The sequence below is a fragment of the Salmo salar genome, chromosome 19 (assembly GCF_965601325.2).
Source record: "Salmo salar chromosome 19, fSalSal1, whole genome shotgun sequence".
NCBI classification, from domain to species: domain Eukaryota; kingdom Metazoa; phylum Chordata; class Actinopteri; order Salmoniformes; family Salmonidae; genus Salmo; species Salmo salar.
In genome coordinates this window covers 4,695,748-4,717,703 of record NC_138309.1, presented here as the reverse complement: position 1 = coordinate 4,717,703, position 21,956 = coordinate 4,695,748, and the positions used below count along the sequence as shown (strand labels likewise).

Here is a 21,956-nt window from a genome sequence, read left to right as displayed (position 1 = left end):
TTGATTGAACAAAACATGCATGTATTGTATAACATAATGTCCTAGGGGTGTCATCTGATGAAGATCATCAAAGGTTAGTGCTGCATTTAGCTGTGGTTTGGGTTTATGTGACATTATATGCTAGCTTGAAAAATGGGTGTCTGATTATTTCTGGCTGGGTACTCTGCTGACATAATCTAATGTTTTGCTTTCGTTGTAAAGCCTTTTTGAAATCGGACAGTGGAAATGTCAAATAATCAGTGAATTAACCTCTATTGGCTAGGTGGGACGCTAGCGTCCCACCCGTGGTGCACTCCATCAACAGCAGGTGCATTTCAAGAGCGGCAAATTTGAATCCAAGTAAATGTCAAAATTCAAATTTTTCAAACATACAACTATTTTACACCCTTTGAAAGATAAACATCTCCTTAATCTAACCACGTTTTACGATTTCAAAAAGGTTTTACGGCGAAAGCATAAATTTAGAGTATGTTAGGACAGTACATTTACAAGAGTTGTGTGTAATGTTGTGCCAATTCAAAGACAGGCGTCACCAAAACCATAAATCAGCTAAAATGATGCACTAACCTTTTACAATCTCCATCAGATGACACTCCTAGGACATTATGTTAGACAATGCATGCATTTTTAGTTCTATCAAGTTCATATTTATATCCAAAAACAGCGTTTTACTATGGCATTGATGTTGAGGAAATCGTTTCCCTCCAATAACCGGCAGTCAAGTCAACACCACAAATTAAATAATTAAAATTAGAAAACATTGGTAAAATATTATATTGTCATTTAAAGAATTATAGATTTACATCTCTTGAACGCAATCAACTTGCCAGATTTAAAAATAACCTTACTGGGAAATCACACTTTGCAATAATCTGAGCACTGCGCCCAGAAAAATACGCGTTGCGATACAGACTAGACGTCATGTTGGGGAGATCTAAAATCGAAAATACTATGTAAATAATCCATTACCTTTGATTCTCTTCATCAGATGTCACTTCCAGGTATCACAGGTCCATAACGAATGTAGTTTTGTTCAAAAAAGCTCATCATTTATGTCCAAAAATCTCCGTCTTGTTAGCACATGATCTAAGCCAGCCGGACTTCTCGTCATGAAAAATATATTTCCGTTCGTTCAAACATGTCAAACGTTGTATAGCATAAATCATTAGGGCCTTTTTTAACCAGAACATGAATAATATTCAAGGTGGACGAATGCATACTCTTTTATAACGTATTGGAACGAGGGTACCCAACATGAACTCGCGCGCCAGGTGTCTAATGGGCCATCATCGTTCCATGGCTCTTGTTCGGTCAGATCTCCCTCCAGAAGACTCAAAACACTTTGTAAAGGCTGGTGACATCTAGTGGAAGCAATAGGAAGTGCCAAAATATTCCTCAGCCCCTGTGTTTTTCAATGGGATAGGTTTAAAGGTAATACAACACATCAGGTATCCACTTCTTGTCAGAAAATGTCTCAGGGTTTTGCCTGCCAAATGAGTTCTGTTATACTCACAGACACCATTCAAACAGTTTTAGAAACTTCAGAGTGTTTTCTAACCAAATCTCCTAATAATATGCATATTGTAGTTTCTGGAACAGAGTAGTAACCTGTTTAAATTGGGTACGTTTTTCATCTGGCCGTGAAAATACTGCCCCTAGCCCTAAGAGTTAAGATGAGTCCTTCAACATCTCTTTCCGTTCTTACCACACGCACGCACACACAGTTCTCCAGTCAGAAGAGAGGCCAAATGGTCAAGGCTTAATAAGCGCTTGAGCAGAAAAGAGTGCCCCTCTTTCTCCAGTGTTCTAAGAGTTGCTAGCTGTGGACCCTCTGAAAAAGAAAAGGTACAGAACATTACTTTTTCGACTAATTTTAACTTGCTCCATCTGCCTTCCTCCTCGACTGAAGTGCAAGGTAGAAGTAGGCTTTTGTTTTGATTAGGGAGGAAAAGTCCTTGGCCATATACAGTACATATCTTCCCACTGGGCACAAACTGGTTAAATCAACGTTGTTTCAACAAAATGTTCTAAACTATTGTGATGTGGAATCTACGTGGAAAATACATTGGATTTGAAAAGTCATCAATGTTGTTTTGAGGGTGGAATTTCAACTACAGGATTATGTTAATTGTAATGAATTTTTAACATATACAAACCATGTATAAAATATGTTGAGCTTGTACCTTTGAAACAACATCAGATCTTCAACGTTATATCCACTACCAGAAAAAAAAACAGTACGCTGGGAAGCTCCTCCTACTGGGGTGTTGATCTATTTACAGCAATCCTTTGGTCTCCCATCCAGGGTTCTAACCAAGCCCAGCTTTGATATTTGTCACTGACTACTACCATTGAGAGATCTCTTAATATCTAAATATAGTCACAGTTGCTATTGAAATCATTCAAAAGGGTAAGTTTAACAGAGCAAATGAAACGTAACAGTACTTTATAAGTCATATCATAAATGATACTATTTAGACCTCTATAGCATTTGCAAAGTCATCAACAGTTATTGTTTCAATTCAACCCAAGGTTCAATTAAAAATAGACAATACATGTAGGCCTATAGCATTGGTTGATTTCAAATGTAATCTTGAAGTTAATAATTAATATGTTGGATTAACATTCCATCTCAACCAAACATCAAAGTTCGAGAATAGGACTAAAGCAAATCAAAGTTTTATTTGATTTAGTCCTAGTCTTTAACGTGAATTCTTGTTTGAGATGGAGACGTGAATCTAACATATCAATTATTCATTTGTAGACAAACTGAACTAAGTCAGTGGCACAAATGATTCATCTCCTTCAAATGTTGATATTTGGTTGTCTTGACAACATATCTTTCAATATCACTTTCAAATTCAATAATGTAAATATTATTTACATTAACTTGTTGACAAGTTGCTAAATTATACGTTTGATTCACATCTCCAACCAAACCAAAAACAAAAGTTAAAACTTCTTAAGGATCCACCCCTTTTTTCAATTTTAGCCTAAAATGACATACCCAGGACCTGAAGCAAGGATATGGATTTTCTTGATAAGATTTGAAAGGAAACACTTTGGAGTTTTTGGAAATGGTGCCGGAGAAGAAGACATCCGATTGTGTTTTTTTGTTTATTTATTTGCATTGTTTGTAACTTGTTTTTTTAAACTTATTTTGTGCATAATGTTGTCGCTTCAAGACATCAGGACTGTGATTACTCACCTGTCACGCCCTGACCTGAGAGAGACTTTTTTATGTCTCTATTTAGGTTTGGTCAGGGTGTGATTTGGGTGGGCATTCTATGTCCTTTTTTCTATGCTTTGTATTTATTTGTTTTGGCCTGGTATGGCTCTCAATCAGGGACAGCTGTACATCGTTGTCGCTGATTGGGAGTCATACTTAGGCAGCCTGTTTTCCTTTGGGGTTTGTGGGTAGTTAATTTCTGTTTAGTGGTTTGCACCTGACAGAACTGTTTGGGCTGTCGGTTTCTTGTTTTTGTTGTTTAAAGTGTTCTATCTTTAATAAATTCATGATGGGCATTAACCACGCTGCGCCTTGGTCTACTCTCTTCAACGACGGCCGTTACATCACCACAGACTGGCAGAATCCTTTTTTTCATTTAACGAGTCTAATGAGCCCGACGCAAACGATATAATGCTTTCTCGGGAACAGGCCCAGGTCCCCGTGATATGCGTGAAGAGGAGGTGGAGAAAAAGGGGTCAGAGGGCGGGCTGCCTTCTGAGAATTCGTGGGCGATTGAGAAAAACCCCCACTTCCTTCCATTCTGCTAGCAAATGTGCAATCTTTGGAGAATAAAACCGATGACCTACTCGCAAGATTAAACTACTAACAGGACATTCAAAACTGTAATATCTTATGCTTCACGGAGTCGTGGCTGAATGACGACAAAATCAACATATAGCTGGCTGGTTATACACTGTGCCGGCAGGATAGAACAGAGGCGTCTGGTAAGACAAGGGGCGACGGACGATGAATTTTTGTAAATAACAGCTGGTGCACGATATCTAAGGAAGTCTCGAGCTATTGCTCGCCTGAGGGAGAGTATCTCATGATAAGCTGTAGACCACAGTATCTACCTAGAGAGTTTTCATCTGTATTTTTCGTAGCTGTTTACATACCACCACAGTCAGAGGCTGGCACTAAGAGAGCATTGATTGAGCTGTATTCTGCCATATGCAAACAAGAAAAGTAGCCAGGGACTTTAATGTAGGGAAACTTAAATCTGTTTTACCAAATTTTTATCAGCATGTTAAATGTGCAACCAGAGGAAACAAATCTCTGGACCACCTTTACTCCACACACAGAGATGCATACATTGCTCTCCCTCGCCCTCCATTTGACAAATCTGACCATAATTTTATCCTCCTGATTCCTGCCTAAAAGCAATAATTAAAGCAGGAAGCACCAGTGACTAGATCTATAAAAAAGTGGTCAGGTGAAGCAGATGCTAAGCTACAGGACTATTTTGCTAGCACAGACTGGAATACGTTCCGGGATTCCTCCGATGGCATTGAGGAGTACACCGCATCAGTTATTGGCTTCATCAATAAGTGCATAGATGACGTCGTCCCCACAGTGACCATATTTACATACCCCAACCAGAAGCCGTGGATTACAGGCAACATGTGCACTGAGCTAAAGGCTAGAGCTGCCGCTTTCAAGGAGCGAAACCGAGGTTTATAAGAAAGACCGTTATGCCCTCCGACGAACGATCAAACTGCGAAGCGTCAATACAGGAATAAGATCGAATCGTACTACACCAGCTCTGACGCATGTCGGATGTGGCAGGGCTTGCAAACCATTACAGACTACAAAGTGAAGCACAGCCGAGAGCTGCCCAGTGACACGAGCCAACCAGACAAGCTAAATTACTTCTTTGCTCGCTTCGAGGAAAATAACACTGAAACATGCATGAGCGCACCAGCTCTGCCGGACGACTGTGTGATCACGCTCTCCGCAGCCGATGTGAGTAAGACCTTTAAACAGGTCAACATTAACAAGGCCGCAGGGACAGACAAATTACCAGGACGTGTAATGCTAGCATGCGCTGACCAACTGTCAAATGTTTTCACTGACATTTTCAACCTCTCCCTGTCCGAGTCTGTAATACCAACATGTTTTAAGCAGACCACAATAGTCCCTGTGCCCACGAACACTAAGGTAACCTGCTTAAATGACTACTGAGCTGTAGCACTCACGTTTGTAGCCATGAAGTGCTTTGAAAGGCTGTTCATGGCTCACATCAACGCCATTATCACAGAAACAATAGACCCACTCCAATTTTTATTCCACCCCAACAGATCCACAGATGATGCAATATCTATTGCACTCTACACTGCCCTTTCACACCTGGACGAAAGGAACACCTATGTGAGAATGCTGTTAATTGACTACAGCTCAGCGTTCATCACCATAGTGCCCTCAAAGCTCATCAATAAGCTAAGGACCCTGGGACTAAACACCTCCCTCTGCAACTGAATCCTGAACTTCCTGATGGGACGCCCCCAGGTGGAAAGGGTAGGTAACAACACATCCGCCACGCTGATCTTCAACACAGGAGCCTCTCAGGGGTGCGTGCTCAGTCCCCTCCTGTACTCTCTGTTCACTCATGACTGCAAGGCTAGGCACGACCAACACCATTATTAACCTCTCTGGGCTAGGAGGGACGAATTCGTCCCACCTACGCAACAGCCAGTTGAATCACGTGACGAGATTTTCAAATACCTTAGAAATACTATTACTTCAATTTCTCAAACATATGACTATTTTACAGCATTTTAACCTCTTACATCTAGACGTTCCGCTAGCGGAACACCTGCTCCAATATCCAATGATAGGTGTGGCGCGAATTACAAATTCCTCAAAAATACAAAAACTTCAATTTTTCAAACATATGACTATTTCACAGCATTTTAAAGACAAGACTCTCATTTATCTAACCACACTGTCCGATTTCAAAAAGGCTTTACAGCGAAAGCAAAACATTAGATTATGTCAGCAGAGTACCAAGCCAGAAATAATCAGACACCCATTTTTCAAGCTAGCATATAATGTCACAAAAACCCAAACCACAGCTAAATGCAGCACTAACCTTTGATGATCTTCATCAGATGACACACCTAGGACATTATGTTATACAATACATGCATGTTTTGTTCAATCAAGTTCATATTTATATAAAAAACAGCTTTTTACATTAGCATGTGACGTTCAGAACTAGCATACCCCCCGCAAACTTCCGGGGAATTTGCTAACAATTTACTAAATTACTCACGATAAACGTTCACAAAAAGCATAACAATTATTTTAAGAATTATAGATACAGAACTCCTCTATGCACTCGATATGTCCGATTTTAAAATAGCTTTTTGGTGAAAGCACATTTTGCAATATTCTAAGTACATAGCCCAGCCATCACGGGCTAGCTATTTAGACACCCGGCAAGTTTAGCACTCACCAATATCAGATTTACTATTATAAAAGTTTGATTACCTTTTGTTGTCTTCGTCAGAATGCACTCCCAGGACTGCTACTTCAATAACAAATGTTGGTTTGGTCCAAAATAATCCATCGTTATATCCGAATAGCAGAGTTTTGTTCGTGCGTCCCAGACACTATCCGAAATGGTAAATCAGGGTCGCGCGCATGGCGCAATTCGTGACAAAAAAAATCTAAATATTCCATTACCGTACTTCGAAGCATGTCAACCGCTGTTTAAAATCCATTTTATGCCATTTTTCTCGTAAAAAAGCGATAATATTCCGACCGGGAATGTCCATTTAGCTAAACAGAGGAAAGAAAACAAAGCTTTCGGTCGACGTGGGCACGAGCCTGAGTCTCACAGTACTGTAACCAGCCACTACCCAAACGCGCTACTTTGTTTCAGCCAGAGCCTGCAAAGCCACGATTCAGCGTTTTGCCGCCTTCTGAGAGCCTATGGCAGCCGTAGGAAGTGTCACGGGACAGCTAAGATCCTCACTCTTCAATAAACAGAGACAAGAAGAACGACACCTTGTCAGACAGGCCACTTCCTGCATGAAATCTTCTCAGGTTTTTGCCTGCCATATGAGTTCTGTTATACTCACAGACACCATTCAAACAGTTTTAGAAACTTTAGGGTGTTTTCTATCCAAAGCCAATAATTATATGCATATTCTAGTTAATGGGCAGGAGTAGTAACCAGATTAAATCGGGTACGTTTTTTATCCAGCCGTGAAAATACTGCCCCCTAGCCCTAACAGGTTAAAGACAAGACTCTCATTAATCTAACCACACTGTCCGATTTCAAAAAGGCTTTACAACGAAAGCAAAACATTACATTATGTCAGCAGAGTACCCAGCCAGAAATAATCAGACACCCATTTTTCAAGCTAGCATATAATGTCACAAAAACCCAAACCACAGCTAAATGCAGCACTAACCTTTGATGATCTTCATCAGATGACAACCCTAGGACATTATGTTATACAATACATGCATGTTTTGTTCAATCAAGTTCATATTTATATCAAAAACCAGCTTTTTACATTAGCATGTGACGTTCAGAACTAGCATTCCCCCCGCAAACTTCCGGGGAATTTACTAACAATTTACTAAATTACTCACGATAAACGTTCACAAAAAACATAACAATTATTTTAAGAATTATAGATACAGAACTCCTCTATGCACTCGATATGTCCGATTTTATAATAGCTTTTTGGTGAAAGCACATTTTGCAATATTCTAAGTACATAGCCCAGCCATCACGGGCTAGCTATTTAGACACCCAGCAAGTTTAGCCTTCACCAAAATCAGATTTACTATTACAAAAGTTTGATTACCTTTGTTGTCTTCGTCAGAATGCACTCCCAGGACTGCTACTTCAATAACAAATGTTGGTTTGGTCCAAAATAATCCAGCGTTATATCCAAATAGCGGCGTTTTGTTCGTGCGTTCCAGACACTATCCGAAATGGTAAATCAGGGTCGCGAGCATGGCGCAATTCGTGACAAAAAAAATCTAAATATTCCATTACCGTACTTCGAAGCATGTCAACCGCTGTTTAAAATCCATTTTTATGCCATTTTTCTCGTAAAAAAGTGATAATATTCCGACCGGGAATCTCCGTTTAGGTAAACAGAGGAAAGAAAACAAAGCTTTCGGTCGACGCGGGCACGAGCCTGAGTCTCACAGTACTATAATCAGCCACTACCCAAACGCGCTACTTTGTTTCAGCCAGAGCCTGCAAAGCCACGATTCAGCTTTTTGCCGCCTTCTGAGAGCCCATTTGAGCCGTAGGAAGTGTCACGTAACAGCAGAGATCCTTTGTAATGGATAGAGATAATCAAGAAGGGGAAGAAATGGTCAGACAGGGTACTTCCTTTACAGAATCTTCTCAGGTTTTGACCTGCCATTTGACTTCTGTTATACTCACAGACACCATTCAAACAGTTTTTGAAACTTTGGAGTGTTTTCTATCCAAAGCCAATAATTATATGCATATTCTAGTTACTGGGCAGGAGTAGTAACCAGATTAAATCGGGTACGTTTTTTATCCAGCCGTGTCAATACTGCCCCCTAGCCCTAACAGGTTAAGTTTGCTGATGGCACAACAGAGGTAGGCCTGATCACCGACAACGACGAGACAGCATATAGGGAAGAGGTCAGAGACCTGGCCTTGTGGTGCCAGGATACAAACCTCTCCCTCCTCAACGTGATCAAGACAAAGGAGATGATTGTGGACTACAGGAGAAAGAGGACCGAGCACGCCCCCATTCTCATTGACATGGCTGCAGTGGAGCAGGTTGAGAGCTTCAAGTTCCTTGGGAGTCCACATCACCAACAAACTAATATAGTCCAAGCACACCAAGACAGTCGTGAAGAGGGTACGAAAAAACCTATTCCCACTCGGGAGACTGAAAAGATTTGGCATGGGTCCACAGATCCTCAAAAAAGGTTCCATAGCTGCACCATCGAGAGCATCCTGACTGGTTGCATCACTGCCTGGTATGGCAACTGCTTGGCTTCCGACCGCAAGGCACTACAGAGGGTAGTGCGAACGGCCCAGTACATCACTGGGGCCAAGCTTCCTGCCATCCAGGACCTCTATACCAGGCGGTGTAAGAGGATGGCCCTGAAAATGGTCAAGGACTCCAGCCACCCTGGTCATAGACTGTTCTCTCTGCTACCGCATGGCAAGCGGTACCGGAGCGCCAAGTCTAGTTCCAAGAGGCTTCTAAACAGCTTCTACCCCCAAGCCATAAGACTCCTGAACACCTAATCAAATGGTTACCCACACTATTTGCATTGCCCCCCTCCTCTTTTACACCGCTGCTACTCTCTGTTGTTATAATCTACCCATAGTCACTTTAATAACTCTACCCACATGTACATATTACTTCAACTAAACGGTGCCCCCGCACATTGGCTCTGTGCCGGTACCCCCCCCCCCCCCCCCGCCCCCCGTATATAGTCTCGCTATTGTTATTTTACTGCTGCTCTTCAGTTACTTGTTACTTTTGTTTCTTATTCTTATCCATATTTTTTAAAACTGCATTGTTGGTTCGGGTCTCGTAATTAAACATTTCACTGTAAGGTGAACCTGTTGTATTCGGCGCATGTGACTAATAACAATTTGATCTGAAATGTGAAAGGAATGTAAGAGAATATAAAATATTAGATCTGGTAAAAGATAATCCAAAGAAAAAAAAAAACATTTGTTTTATATTTTTTTGGTACCGTCATCTTTGAAATGCAAGAGAAAGGGCGTAATGAATTATTCTAGCCCAGGTGCAATTTAGACCTTGGCCACTAGATGTCAGCACTGTATGTGAAATGTTTTAGAGTGATCCAGTGAAATATTGCGTATCTATTCAAAATGTTGTATCAAGACTGCCCAAATGTGCCTAATTGTTTTATTCATACATTTTCAAGTTAATAATTGTACACTCTCCTCAATCTATAGCATGGTATTCTTTCACTCTAATAGCTACTGTAAATTGGACAGTGCAGTTTGATTTACAAGAATTTAAGCTTTCTGCCCATATCAGATACCTGCCATTTTTTTTTTTTCTTACAACTTCATGCTAATCACATTAGCCTACGTTGGCGCAACCGTCCCGTGGACGGGACACCGATCCTGAAGAAGTTTTAAAGAATAGGATTTAGCCAGTGGCTCAGATTAAACTATCCAAGCATTAGATATCATTTAAATGATATTTGGTTGCATTGAAAACCAAACACAATTCAATATTACTTTTGTAATACAGAAAATAGCTTTATGTTAAAGTTATCTTACAAGCTAATGTAACAATTTTAAAATGAGTAACACATCCATGGCCACATGTTAAGGTTAGTCTACTGTCACACCTGATCAGTTTCACCTGTCATTGTTATTGTCTCCACCCCCTCCAGGTGTCGTTTGTTATCCCTGATGTAAATATCCCTGTTTCCTGTCTCTCTGTGCCAGTTCATCTTGTATGTTCCAAGTCAACCAGTGTCTTTTTCCCGTGCTCCTGCCTTTTCTATTCTCTTTTACTAGTCCCCCCGGTTTTGACCCTTGCCTGTTTTCTGGACTCTGTACCCGCCTGCCTGACCTTTCTGCCTGACCTCGAGCCTGCTTACCACACTGTACCTCCTGCACTCTGAACTGGTTTTGACCTTTTGGCTGTTCATGACCATTCTCTTGCCTACCCCTTTTGGATGTAATAAATATCAAAGACTCAAACCATCTGCCTCTCGTGTCTGCATCTGGGCCTTGTGCCCTTATATCTACTGTAACTATAAATGTCTTATGTACCATAACTTCAAATAAATGCAGTCTCAAATAGCCGCCTGTCCCTTTTTAACCTTTTCACTCGTGAGTTCCAAATATCTCTAACAGTTGCCCCAGCGTGAGTTTTTTTTGATGCGTGTGATGTCAGAATGCACTCACTGTTCCAAAATGTGATTGTTATGCAATAGGACAGTTAACCCGTGCTGCCCTCATACATAAGAATACATTTATAGTTACAGTAGGCTAACCTTAACATGTGACAATTTATGTTTGAGGCTTTACTGAGCCTTCAAGAGCCCAATCACTACCCCAGTGTTTCCCCAGATCAAGTATGAAGACATTGTGCATCTCTTGTCAAAACCGGCCTTGCACAGCACATTTTCTGTCTGGCACTTGCATTGCCTTCATTGTTTCCTTACAAATTGGACTTTGGACATGTATGCATTCCTATCACAGTAAGTGGCTTATTTTCTGTATATTGTGTTTTCGTTTTTACTTTTTCACACCATTTGTGTGTATGGATCATAATGCATTTAATGTTTTCAAGTACTGGTGACAAATCATGAATTCCGATTCTTGCATAGATTGTAATGGACACATATGATGTGTGTAAAATACTTTTTTGAAGGTTGTACTGATTATGATGAGCTAATGCTAAGCTTTTTGCTGGCTGTGTAGGGCGCCATGCTTGTTGACATCATACAATGCATTCTGGTTGTCACGTAAGCGTCTGTCAGACCAAAGATGTTATAATAAGGGATAGTTCAATCGACTGACTTATAGTGCTTTGAAGACAACTGTGATCTCTGAAAAATACTAGGTCAAACTATGACCTCAGTGATCTACAGGTTGGAAAGTCGAAGCTCTAGAAAGAGGCCCGAGTTCCCGAGTTGGATGACCATTAAAAAATATATCCCAGTCGGAGCTAGTTTTTTTCCGAGTTCCCAGTTGTCTTGAATACACCGTAGTCAGAAGTCAGAGATTTTTGAGTTCCCAGTTGTTTTGAACGCGGCATCAGATTGTAAACCCTTTCCAAGGGTTTTATTTTTATTTAGAGTATAAACTCCTGTGTTTGCCCCCCATTTATTGATAAATCCCCCCATCAAAGTAAAATTTCCTGCATCATATCCCCCACGATACCTTTCCCATTTCTACCCCATGAACGCCCCACAAACCACCTAAAATGGTTTCATCCCTGTTTAGCTTTCATGCTACGGCTAGGCAGTAGGCTTGTATTTGGTGTGATGATCTGTGAGGTGATAACATTTTATTTGCATTGTGATTTGTCAAAAACAGTAAACGACTTGTCAAGTCATGTGCTCCGGTTCTTGTAGACACTGTAACAAGTACATTGAAGGTTTGTAATATGCTTAAAAGTTGCTAAACTAAGTTAATATTTTTTTGACAATGGGCGCAGCCATCTTTGATTTAGTTAATTTGCGTTTTAAAATGGCATTCTGGGATTAGGGAGTTTGCGGCAAGTCAAACATAAACAAACATGGATACCATCATGAAGAATTTAGCTGCTGTTAGCTTAGCTGACACGCATCTCTTTTCTAAACAATATTACATTTCTCCCTTGTGTTCACCAGAGATGTGGTACATTGTAAACAAGTCTAGTTGTTAGGTTGCTAACTTATGTTTTGTTTTTTTGTCAGCGCAACCTGTTATATAGACTGGTTTACGAAATTAGTTTAGCTGTGGATGTGTTCCGTGTGATGTTTGGATGATGAAGTTCGCATTTATCTTTTACAATAAATGTTATGTCTGCATCCAACTCACACTCCCAAACACTTAGATCCCCAGAACTCAGCCCACTTTCCAGCTCACTCTCCAGATCCCAATCACCAGAATTCTAATCACCTGTTCAGACACCTGCATGTCATCATCCCACACTATTTAGTTCAGTTCCTTGCACCCCATCACTGTGAGGTATTGTTTGTTTTGAGACACACTTTCAGAGCGCTGTTTTTCCCCATCCTTCTCTCCTCCCATGTATGATAGTTTTTGCCTGCCTCACTCACGATGCCTTTTGCCTATTCCCTGCCTGTACTGTTGCCCTTTTTGGACCTACTGTGTATGACCTTCTACCTGCCCCTGGACCCATCTACCTGCCTCCTCCTATGGTCCCTTTCATGAAACACATGCTGCGCTCTGCGCTTGAAACCAGCTCTCTGTCTCTCTCGTGTTCATTACATTAAAAGGTGAACTTGAGGAATAAAGTTGTGAAGCCCTTTATTTCCCATCAGTACAAAACATTGTTTATATGCTTTTTGACAACAATGCTGTTTAGACGCATTTGTTGCATCATAGGTTCTGTTGCTGCTGTTCCAGTAACATATTTGTGTCGTACGCTGCAAGGACCGCTCAAAAATGATCACAAATTCGTGATCGTACACATCAAAGGGTTAATGGCTGGGCAACGGCACACATTCAGCAAATAAATGCTTGTTTTAAATAAACGCTAGGTCTAAATGAATTGCTTACGAGGTTACCCTGAATTACCATGACTTGTTAAGAGGTTTGTTTGATTTTGTTATATTAAATAATTCAGTAATGACTCAGATAAAATGATGGCAATCATCCGTTTTTATCGCCCGTAAGAAACTGCTAGCCATTTGCTGCTAACAGCTGAGAACTGCTAGCTAACTGACAAGCACAAAAACAAGGCAACAACAGGCCCCTAGAAATCGTCTGATTGTCCTCTAGTGGTGAAAGTAAGAACTGACAAATGCAGTCATAGGAGAATAGTAATTCTGTCAAGGAAGTTTATTTACATTTTTTATACAGGCATACTAACACAAAATAAATGTGACACAGTGAGTAAATGATAACAGATTAGTGCAGGAAATGAAGAAATGTATATAAATGCTGGAAGTGAATGCTTGAGTTAAACCATTAACTATGCAAATGAGCAAAAGCTGTGTGCATTAAGGAAATGGATTCCTGGCCTCAATAGAAGCCTGTCTCTAATAAGCGCCTGTTGTATTAAGTGATTTAAGTAAATAAATGCCCAGGCTATTAATTTAAGTTTTACGGTAATCATAGGAAGTGTGCCTGTTCAAGAAAGCATGCAAAGGGCACAGGTCTGTGGAGATCTTCACAATTGCTATAATAATCAGTGCAGAATCTCGAACAGCATTGATCACTTCCACTATGTACTTTTAATGTAATATCAACTGCAATCCAGGTCATTTGGTGTTGCTATTGGATAAAGCACAGTGATAACACATTAAGTTGTTCTATAAATACAAAATATCTGACACTGTATTCCCATCAGAACTTTGTTGTGCTTTTAAGTGGTTGAAAGTGCAGTGATAACACATTTAGGTGACAACTAAACCAAAAATCAGACATTGTTTTCCATTGGAGTTTGGTTGCGCTTTTATATCATAGAAAACATTGGGAATTCAATGAACTTCTGGCTGACTTTTAGAGTCGGTGAATAAAGGTTGAAATCTCATTGGGAACATTTCAATTTGGAAATTTGATCAGTGGATTTTCTCCCTCTATTTCTCTCTCTGCCACACATCTCTCGCTCTCTCTCACACATCCAAAATCAGGCTGATGGGACTTTTGATAAATGCAGAAAATTGCCACCACAGTGACTTTCTATAACAATGACCATGTTGGAAATAAAGTTTGTATGTGAAAACTATTTTGAAGATGCATACTTTCAGTTTTCCCAAATTCACTTCACTTGTGTATAAGAGGGAGGCTTGCGCAGATCAAATACCCCACTGGAACTACATTTTAAGCTGTTTACGTGTCCTAATAATTAGAAAAATGGCTCAGAAAATCTGATGTTTTAATCGGCATATGCTTATTTCGATTTTGACCTTACATCGATTTAAGACAAGCAGAGTAAGGTGTTTACATGACTATTTCCATACTCTGACTACTGCCATAATCAGTTTAATATTGAATTATTAGTGTGCATGTAAACGCTGAGATTTATAGAGAACTTTCAGTCCAAACCAATGGCTTTGTTACAGCCAGCTCTGCCAATGGAGTCTGTAAAGAACCTATTGTCTCCATCGTAGCCTACATATAGCAGCTACCATGGTATATGTTTTATGTTCAATAGGCATATAACGTTGCAATTGCCAAGTGGGGAAATAAATACTATATTGTGTTTAACACTGTGTGCAGCTAGTTATTCCTATACAGTCCAACTCTGTAAAGCTGGATTGACAACGATAAGTGGTTTATACCTCCAAAGCAAGGCACATTACTTGTTCCTCTTTAGTTCCTTTTTAGGTCAGAGTTTTTTTAAACTGTTGAATTGGGTATTGGCTAAGGTCACGTGCGGCTGATGGCTCTGCCTGCATATTTTGAACGGGGGGATTATTGGGTGACTTCTGCCGCGTGCGCCGCTGAAGCATGACCAGAATGCCTCGCCACGAACTGAATGGAGGTGCTGAAAGAGTGGCGCCATTAAAATTCAGGACACAGTCGCTCCAATCCGGCCCCTAACATCTCTCTTTATATGGTTATTCTCTTTCTCCTTCTCTTACTCTCTTCCCCCATTTCTCTCTTTCCTTCTCTCACTCTCTCGCTCCTCCTTCTCCTCTCTCTCCTCTCTCTCTCTTTTGCAGGGTTTTAGTTAATGAAAACACTCCATTACTCATCATAAGGTTCTGAGGTGTTTTGAAATGTCACAAACGTGATATTTAGCTCATATGAGTAAGCTTGCGCATATAGTAGGATTGACTTGACGACAATAGGATGACTGGATGTGTTTGGGACAAATGGACGTGTCAACAATGACATGAGAATAACTACATTACTGAACTGTAAATATTTTCATCTATAAGCAGGTGTCAAAAATGTTGCTTGTTGCTTTGAATCCTTTTATGGCAACGATGGCACTGATCTCTTTCTTGCTTTTCTCTCTCTTGTCTCTGTTTCACAGGACAGACTGCGGTGGTCACGGTCACCCTAAAGGAAGGGTCTGTGAGCTGGGATTCTCTCCTTCCACTCCCCCTCACAAACACACACTCCCTCGCATAGACACTCTGCAGGATGAGGGAAGCCTGGAGGTGCTTGCTGGGACTGTGCCTCCTGGCATGCTCAGCCTCCCCCGCCTCCCCCCACGGTGCCGCCAACCCCTTTGCTGGGCAACAGATACCCCCAGACCCCTGCTACGATGACGCAGGCGTCGCCCGCCGCTGCATCCCTGAGTTCATCAACGCCGCCTTTGGCAAGGAGGTGGCCGTGTCCAGCGTGTGCGGCTGGCCGACGTCGTCGCGCTCTTGTAGCATGGTGGAGCGCATTGAGGAGCGGCCTTCAGTGCGCACCTGCCAGATCTGCGACGCAGCGGACCCATGGCGTGCCCACCCGCCCTCCTACCTCACCGACCTCAACTCGGCCCACAACCTCACCTGCTGGCAGTCGGAGAATCTGCACACCTCGCCAAACAACGTCAACCTCACCCTGTCGCTGGGAAAGAAGTTTGAGATCACCTATGTCAGCTTGCAGTTCTGCTCGCCCCGCCCAGAGTCACTGGCAATCTACAAGAGCATGGACTACGGCAAAAGCTGGACGCCTTACCAGTACTATTCGTCCCAGTGCCGGCGCATGTACAACCGGCCCAACAAGGCGACCATCACAAAGCAGAATGAGCAGGAGGCCCTTTGTACCGACGGCCACACTGACCTCTACCCCCTTTCCGGAGGGCTCATTGCCTTCAGCACTCTGGACGGGCGGCCCTCCGGGAAAGACTTTGACAACAGCCCTGTGCTCCAGGACTGGGTATCAGTCACCGACATCCGTGTGGTCTTCAGCCGGCCCCAGCTGCCCCGCGAAATAGGGGCAGGAGAAGGGGGGGGGATGGGCAGGGGAGGCCAGCCGGACGAGGACCCAATGGTACCATCCACGTCTCTGCCGGCGTACTTCTACGCGGTGGGGGACTTCCAAGTGGGCGGGAGGTGTAAGTGCAATGGGCACGCCTCACGCTGCCTCAAGGACAAAGAGGGCAAGCTGGTGTGTGACTGCAAGCACAACACGGAGGGGCCCGAGTGCGACCACTGCAAGCCCTTCCACTACGACCGGCCGTGGCAGAGGGCCAGCGCCCGTGAGGCCAACGAGTGTTTACGTGAGTTCCAGGTCTATTCAGCATTTTCTATCGGTTGTGATTATTCTTTTAGATTCTGCACTTTTCCACTCTTTCCACTCTCTTATTTTCCATTATTTATTTTTGGGATCAATTCTTTATTGTTGACCCTTGTTGGTTAGCAGGTATGTGCACTGTAAATAGACATAGTAATTCCTAATATAGTAGCATTCATAATGTTAGTATGGTTTTACAAAGAGATGCCATCAGCTTTGCCCACTTAAATCAGTGACATCTGACTCGGTATCTCAATGCCAATGACATCAGCATGCCTTCGGGAAAGTATTCAGATCCCTCGACTTTTTCCACATTTTGTTACGTTACAGCCTTATTTTAGAATGGATTAAATAAAATAATTTTCCTCAGCAATCTACACACAATACCCCACAATGACAAAGCAAAAACAGGTTTTTAGACATTTTTGCAAATAACAAACTTATTTACATAAGTATTCAGACCCTTTGCTATTAGACTCGAAACTGAACTCAGGTGCATCCCGTTTCCATTGATCATGTTTCTACAACTTAATTGGAGTCCACCTGTGGTAAATTTAATTGATTAGACATGATTTGGAAAGGTACACACCTGTCTATATAAGGTCCCACAGTTGACAGTGCATGTCAGAGCATAAACCAAGCAATGAGGTCAAAATAATTGTCCGTAGAGCTCCGAGACAGGATTGTGTCGAGGCACAGATCTGGAGAAGGGTACCAAAACATTTCTGCATCATTGAAGGTCCCCAAGAACAAAGTGGCCTCCATCATTCTTAAATGGAAGACGTTTCGAACCACCAAGACTCTTCCTAGAGCTGGCCGACCGGCCAAACTGAGCAATCGGGGGAGAAGGGGCTTGGTCAGAGAAGTGAGCAAAAACCCAATGGTCACTCTGACAGAGCTCTACAGTTCCTCTGTGGAGATGGGATAACCTTCCAGAAGGACAACCATCTCTGCAGCACTCCACCAATCAGGCCTTTATGGTAGTGGCCAGATGAAAGCCACTCCTCAGTAAAAGGCACATGACAGCCCGCTTGGAGTTTGCCAAAATGCACCTAAAGACTCTCAGACCATGAGAAACAAGATTCTCTGGACTGGTGAAACCAAGATTGAACCCTTTGGCCTGAATTCCAAGCGTCACGGCTGGAGGAAACCTGGCACAATCCCTATGGTGAAGCATGGTGGTGGCAGCATCATGCTGTGGGGATGTTTTTCAGCGGCAGGGACTGGGAGACTAGTCAGTATGGAGGGAAAGATGAATGGAGCAAAGTACAGAGAGGTCCTGATGAAAACTTGTTCCAGAGCACTCAGGATCTCAGACTGGGGTGAAGGTTCACCTTCCAACAGGACAACGGTCCTAAACACACAGCCAAGACACCGCAGGAGTGGCTTCGGGACAAGTCTCTGAATGTCCTTGAGTGGCCCAGCCAGAGCCCGGACTTGAACCCGATCGAACATCTCTGGAGAAACCTGAAAACAGCTGTGCAGCAATGCTCCCCATCCAAACCGGACAGAGCTTGAGAGGATCTGCAGAGAGGAATGAGAGAAACTTACCAAATACAGGTGTGCCAAGCTTGTAACATCATATCCAAGAAGACTCGAGGCTGTAATCGCTGCCAAAGATGCTTCAACAAAGTACTGAGTAAAGGGCCTAATACTTATGTAAATGTTATATTTCAGTTCATTTTTTATTTTTTTATACGTTTGCAAAAATGTCTATAAATCAGTTTTTGCTTTGTCGTTATGGGTTATTGTGTGTAGATTGATAAGGAAAATATACATTTTAATCAATTTTAGAATAAGGTTGTAATGTAACAAAATGTGGAAAAAGGATCTAAATACTTTTCAAATGCACTGTGTGTGCTAGTGTCAACATCATTTTGTATATTATCCATTAACAGTAAGGTAAATGAATACGCACAAAAGGGGAGGAAAATAAAGAAAGACAAAAAATCTTTAAAGAATTAGGTTTTGTTATTGGGGAACTCACCCCCGTAACTAGAAATGTATTATATATTATATTTATTATACAATTTATACACACCCATACATATTCTTACAATGACTGTGTAAGCATGGATGGGAATTCTTCAGTACTCAGTTTTAACAGAAGAAGTCTTGTGATGGTCTATTGATTGGATTTACCATACATTGGTATCTTGCAACTTTGTACAAATCGTTATAGAAACATCATTCAATTGTCTGGTCTGTGCGAATACTAATTTCAATTGCCATCATGTTGGGAGGACCATGCAATTTAATGCGACTGAGAGTGGGGTCTACTCTCTTCATTATCTTTCTACAATGAGTGTACAAAACATTAGGAACAACTGCACTTTCCATGACATAGACTGACCAGGTGAAAGTTATGATCCCTTATTGATGTCACCTGTTAAATCCACTTCAATCAGTGTAGGTGAAGGGGAAGAGACAGGTTAAAGAAGTATTTTTAGGCCTTGAGACAATTGAGACATGGACTATGTATGTGTGCCATTCAGAGTTTAAATGGGCAAGACAGAAGATTTAAGTGCCTTTGAATGGGGTATGGCCATAGGAGCCAGGCACACCGGTTTGAGTGTGTCAAGAACTGCAACGCTGCTGAGTTTTTCACGTTGAACAGTTTCCCATGCGTATCAAGAATGGTCCACCACCCAAAGGACATCCAGCCAACTTGACACAACTGTGGGAAGCATTGGCGTCAACACGGGCCAGCGTCCCTGTGGAACGCTTTCGACACCTTGTAGACGAATGGAAGATGTTCTGAGGGCAAAAGGGGTGCAACTCATTAGGAAGGTGTTCCTAATGTTTTGTACACTGTGTATATCCAGACCTATTTCTCTCTCTCCTTCTCATCCTGTCTCGCTCTCTCCCTCTCTTCACCATTCTGGGTCTCTTTCTCTCTCTCTCTCTCTCTCTCTCTCTCTCTCTCTCTCTCTCTCTCTCTCTCTCTCATCCTGTCTTGCTCTCTCCCTCTCTTCACCATTCCCGCCCTCCCTTTGTGTGAAGGAGTTATTCTCTGCCAGTGACAAGCACCTGAATGTGTCTCAGAATTCCTAATGAGGGAATGTGAGTGGGATGGGTATTTGGCCCTATTGCACACCTACCCATCAGTGGAATTGTGAGGCGAGACAGGCCGTACACAAACACACGTCTGTCTGGGATTCTGGGTCTCTCTCCCTCTCTCCATCTCTCTCTCTCTCCCTCTATCCATTTCGCTCTCTCGCTCTCTCTCTCGCTTTCTCCCTTCTCTGCATTGTCTTCCCAAAAGCCCGTGAATAATTAGCTAATTGTTGAATTACATTTGGCAGTTCCTTTATGTGACAAGTAGCATAACAATATTTTGTATTTATTTATGGACAAAACATTTGAAAGCAAAACATGAATTAGTCATTTTCCATATGACTATTTATAATCCCCCAAGTGAGGACATTTTCTCTCATTTTCATCAAATCTTTCCCTAATGCTATCTTAAAAAGTTCATTTGATTCATTCTCAATCTGTGTTCTCTCTGAAGTTGCTGTAATGTTCTCAGCATTGCAGATAGAGAAAGAGATAGTTAAAATGAGATTTGACTACAGTAAGGCTAGATGTACACCAGGTGACTTGCTGCTGACACAAGTGAAGATGAAGGTGAAATGTTCTTGTGGAGTTACTTAATGCCAAACACCAAATGCAACCCATCCCCAACCCTACATTGCTCAACAGACTACAGTGCACTGAAACGCAAATCAAATAAAACATAAAATAAAATTGTATTTGTCACATGCGCCGAATACAACAGGTGTAGACCTTACAGTGAAATACTTACTTACAAGCCCTTAACCAACAATGAGGTTTTAAGAAAAATACCAAAAAAAATAAGAAATTAAGTAATTAAAGAGCAGCAGTAAAATAACAATAGCGAGGCTATATACAGGGGGTACCGGAACAGAGTCAATGTGCGGGGGCACCGATTAGTCGAGGTAATTGAGGTAATATACACTACCGTTCAAAAGTTTGGGGTCACTTAGAATGTCCTTGTTTTCCATGAAAACATACATGAAATTAGTTGCAAAATGAATAGGAAATATAGTCAAGACGTTGACAAGGTTATAAATAATGATTTTTAATTGAAATAATAATTGTGTCCTTCAATCTTAGCTTTCCTCCATTTGCAGCAAAAATCCTTGCAGACCTTTGGCATTCTAGTTGTCAATTTGTTGAGATCATCTAAAGAGATTTCACCCCATGCTTCCTGAAGCCCCTCCCACAAGTTGGATTGGCTTGATGGGCACTTCTTACGTACCATACGGTCAAGCTGCTCCCACAACAGCTCAATAGGGTTGAGATCCGGTGACTGTGCTGGCCACTCCATTTCAGACAGAATACCAGCTGAATGCTTCTTCCCTAAATAGTTAATGCATAGTTTGGAGCTGTGCTTTGGGTCATTTTCCTGTTGTAGGAGGAAATTGACTCCAATTAAGCACCGTTCACACAGTATGGCATGGCATTGCAAAATGGAGTGATAGCCTTCCTTCTTCAAGATCCCTTTTACCCTGTACTAATCTCCCACTTTATCACCACCAAAGCACCCCCAGACCATCACATTGCCTCCATCATGCTTGACAGATGGCATCAAGCACTCTCCAGCATATTTTCATTTTTTCTGCGTCTCACGAATGTTCTTCTTTGTGATCCGAACACCTCAAAGTTAGATTTGTCTGTCCATAACACTTTTTTCCAATCTTCCTCTGTCCAGTGTCTGTGTTCTTTTGCCCATCTTAATCTTTTCTTTTTATTGGCCAGTCTGAGATATGGCTTTTTCTTTGCAACTCTGCCTAGAAGGCCAGTATCCCGGAGTCACCTCTTCACTGTTGACGTTTGCGGGTACCATTTAATGAAGCTTCCAGTTGAGGACTTGTGAGGCATCTGTTTCTCAAACTAGACACTCTAATGTACTTGTCCTCTTGCTCAGTTGGGCACTGGCGCCTCCCACTCCTCTTTCTATTCTGGTTAGAGCTAGTTTGCACTGTTCTGTGAAGGGAGTACTACACAGAGTTGTACGAGATCTTCAGTTTCTTGGTAATTTCTCGCATGGAATAGCCT

General features: G+C 41.9%; 1 protein-coding gene across 3 annotated transcripts in view; it reads left to right on the top strand.

Moving 5' to 3' along the window:
* LOC106578325 (netrin-3) overlaps window positions 1–21,956 on the top strand; it is a 105,269-nt gene that overhangs the window by 20,876 nt on the left and 62,437 nt on the right. For 2 of the 3 annotated variants that reach the window (XM_014157016.3, XM_014157011.3), the window contains exon 2: window positions 15,679–16,860. In XM_014157016.3, the coding sequence (XP_014012491.2) occupies window positions 15,789–16,860 (1,072 nt within the window). In that variant the 5' untranslated portion in view covers window positions 15,679–15,788. Of the gene's footprint in view, window positions 1–5,291; window positions 5,525–15,678; window positions 16,861–21,956 lie in introns of those variants that run through there. The other variant, XM_014157012.3, reaches the window with a different exon arrangement.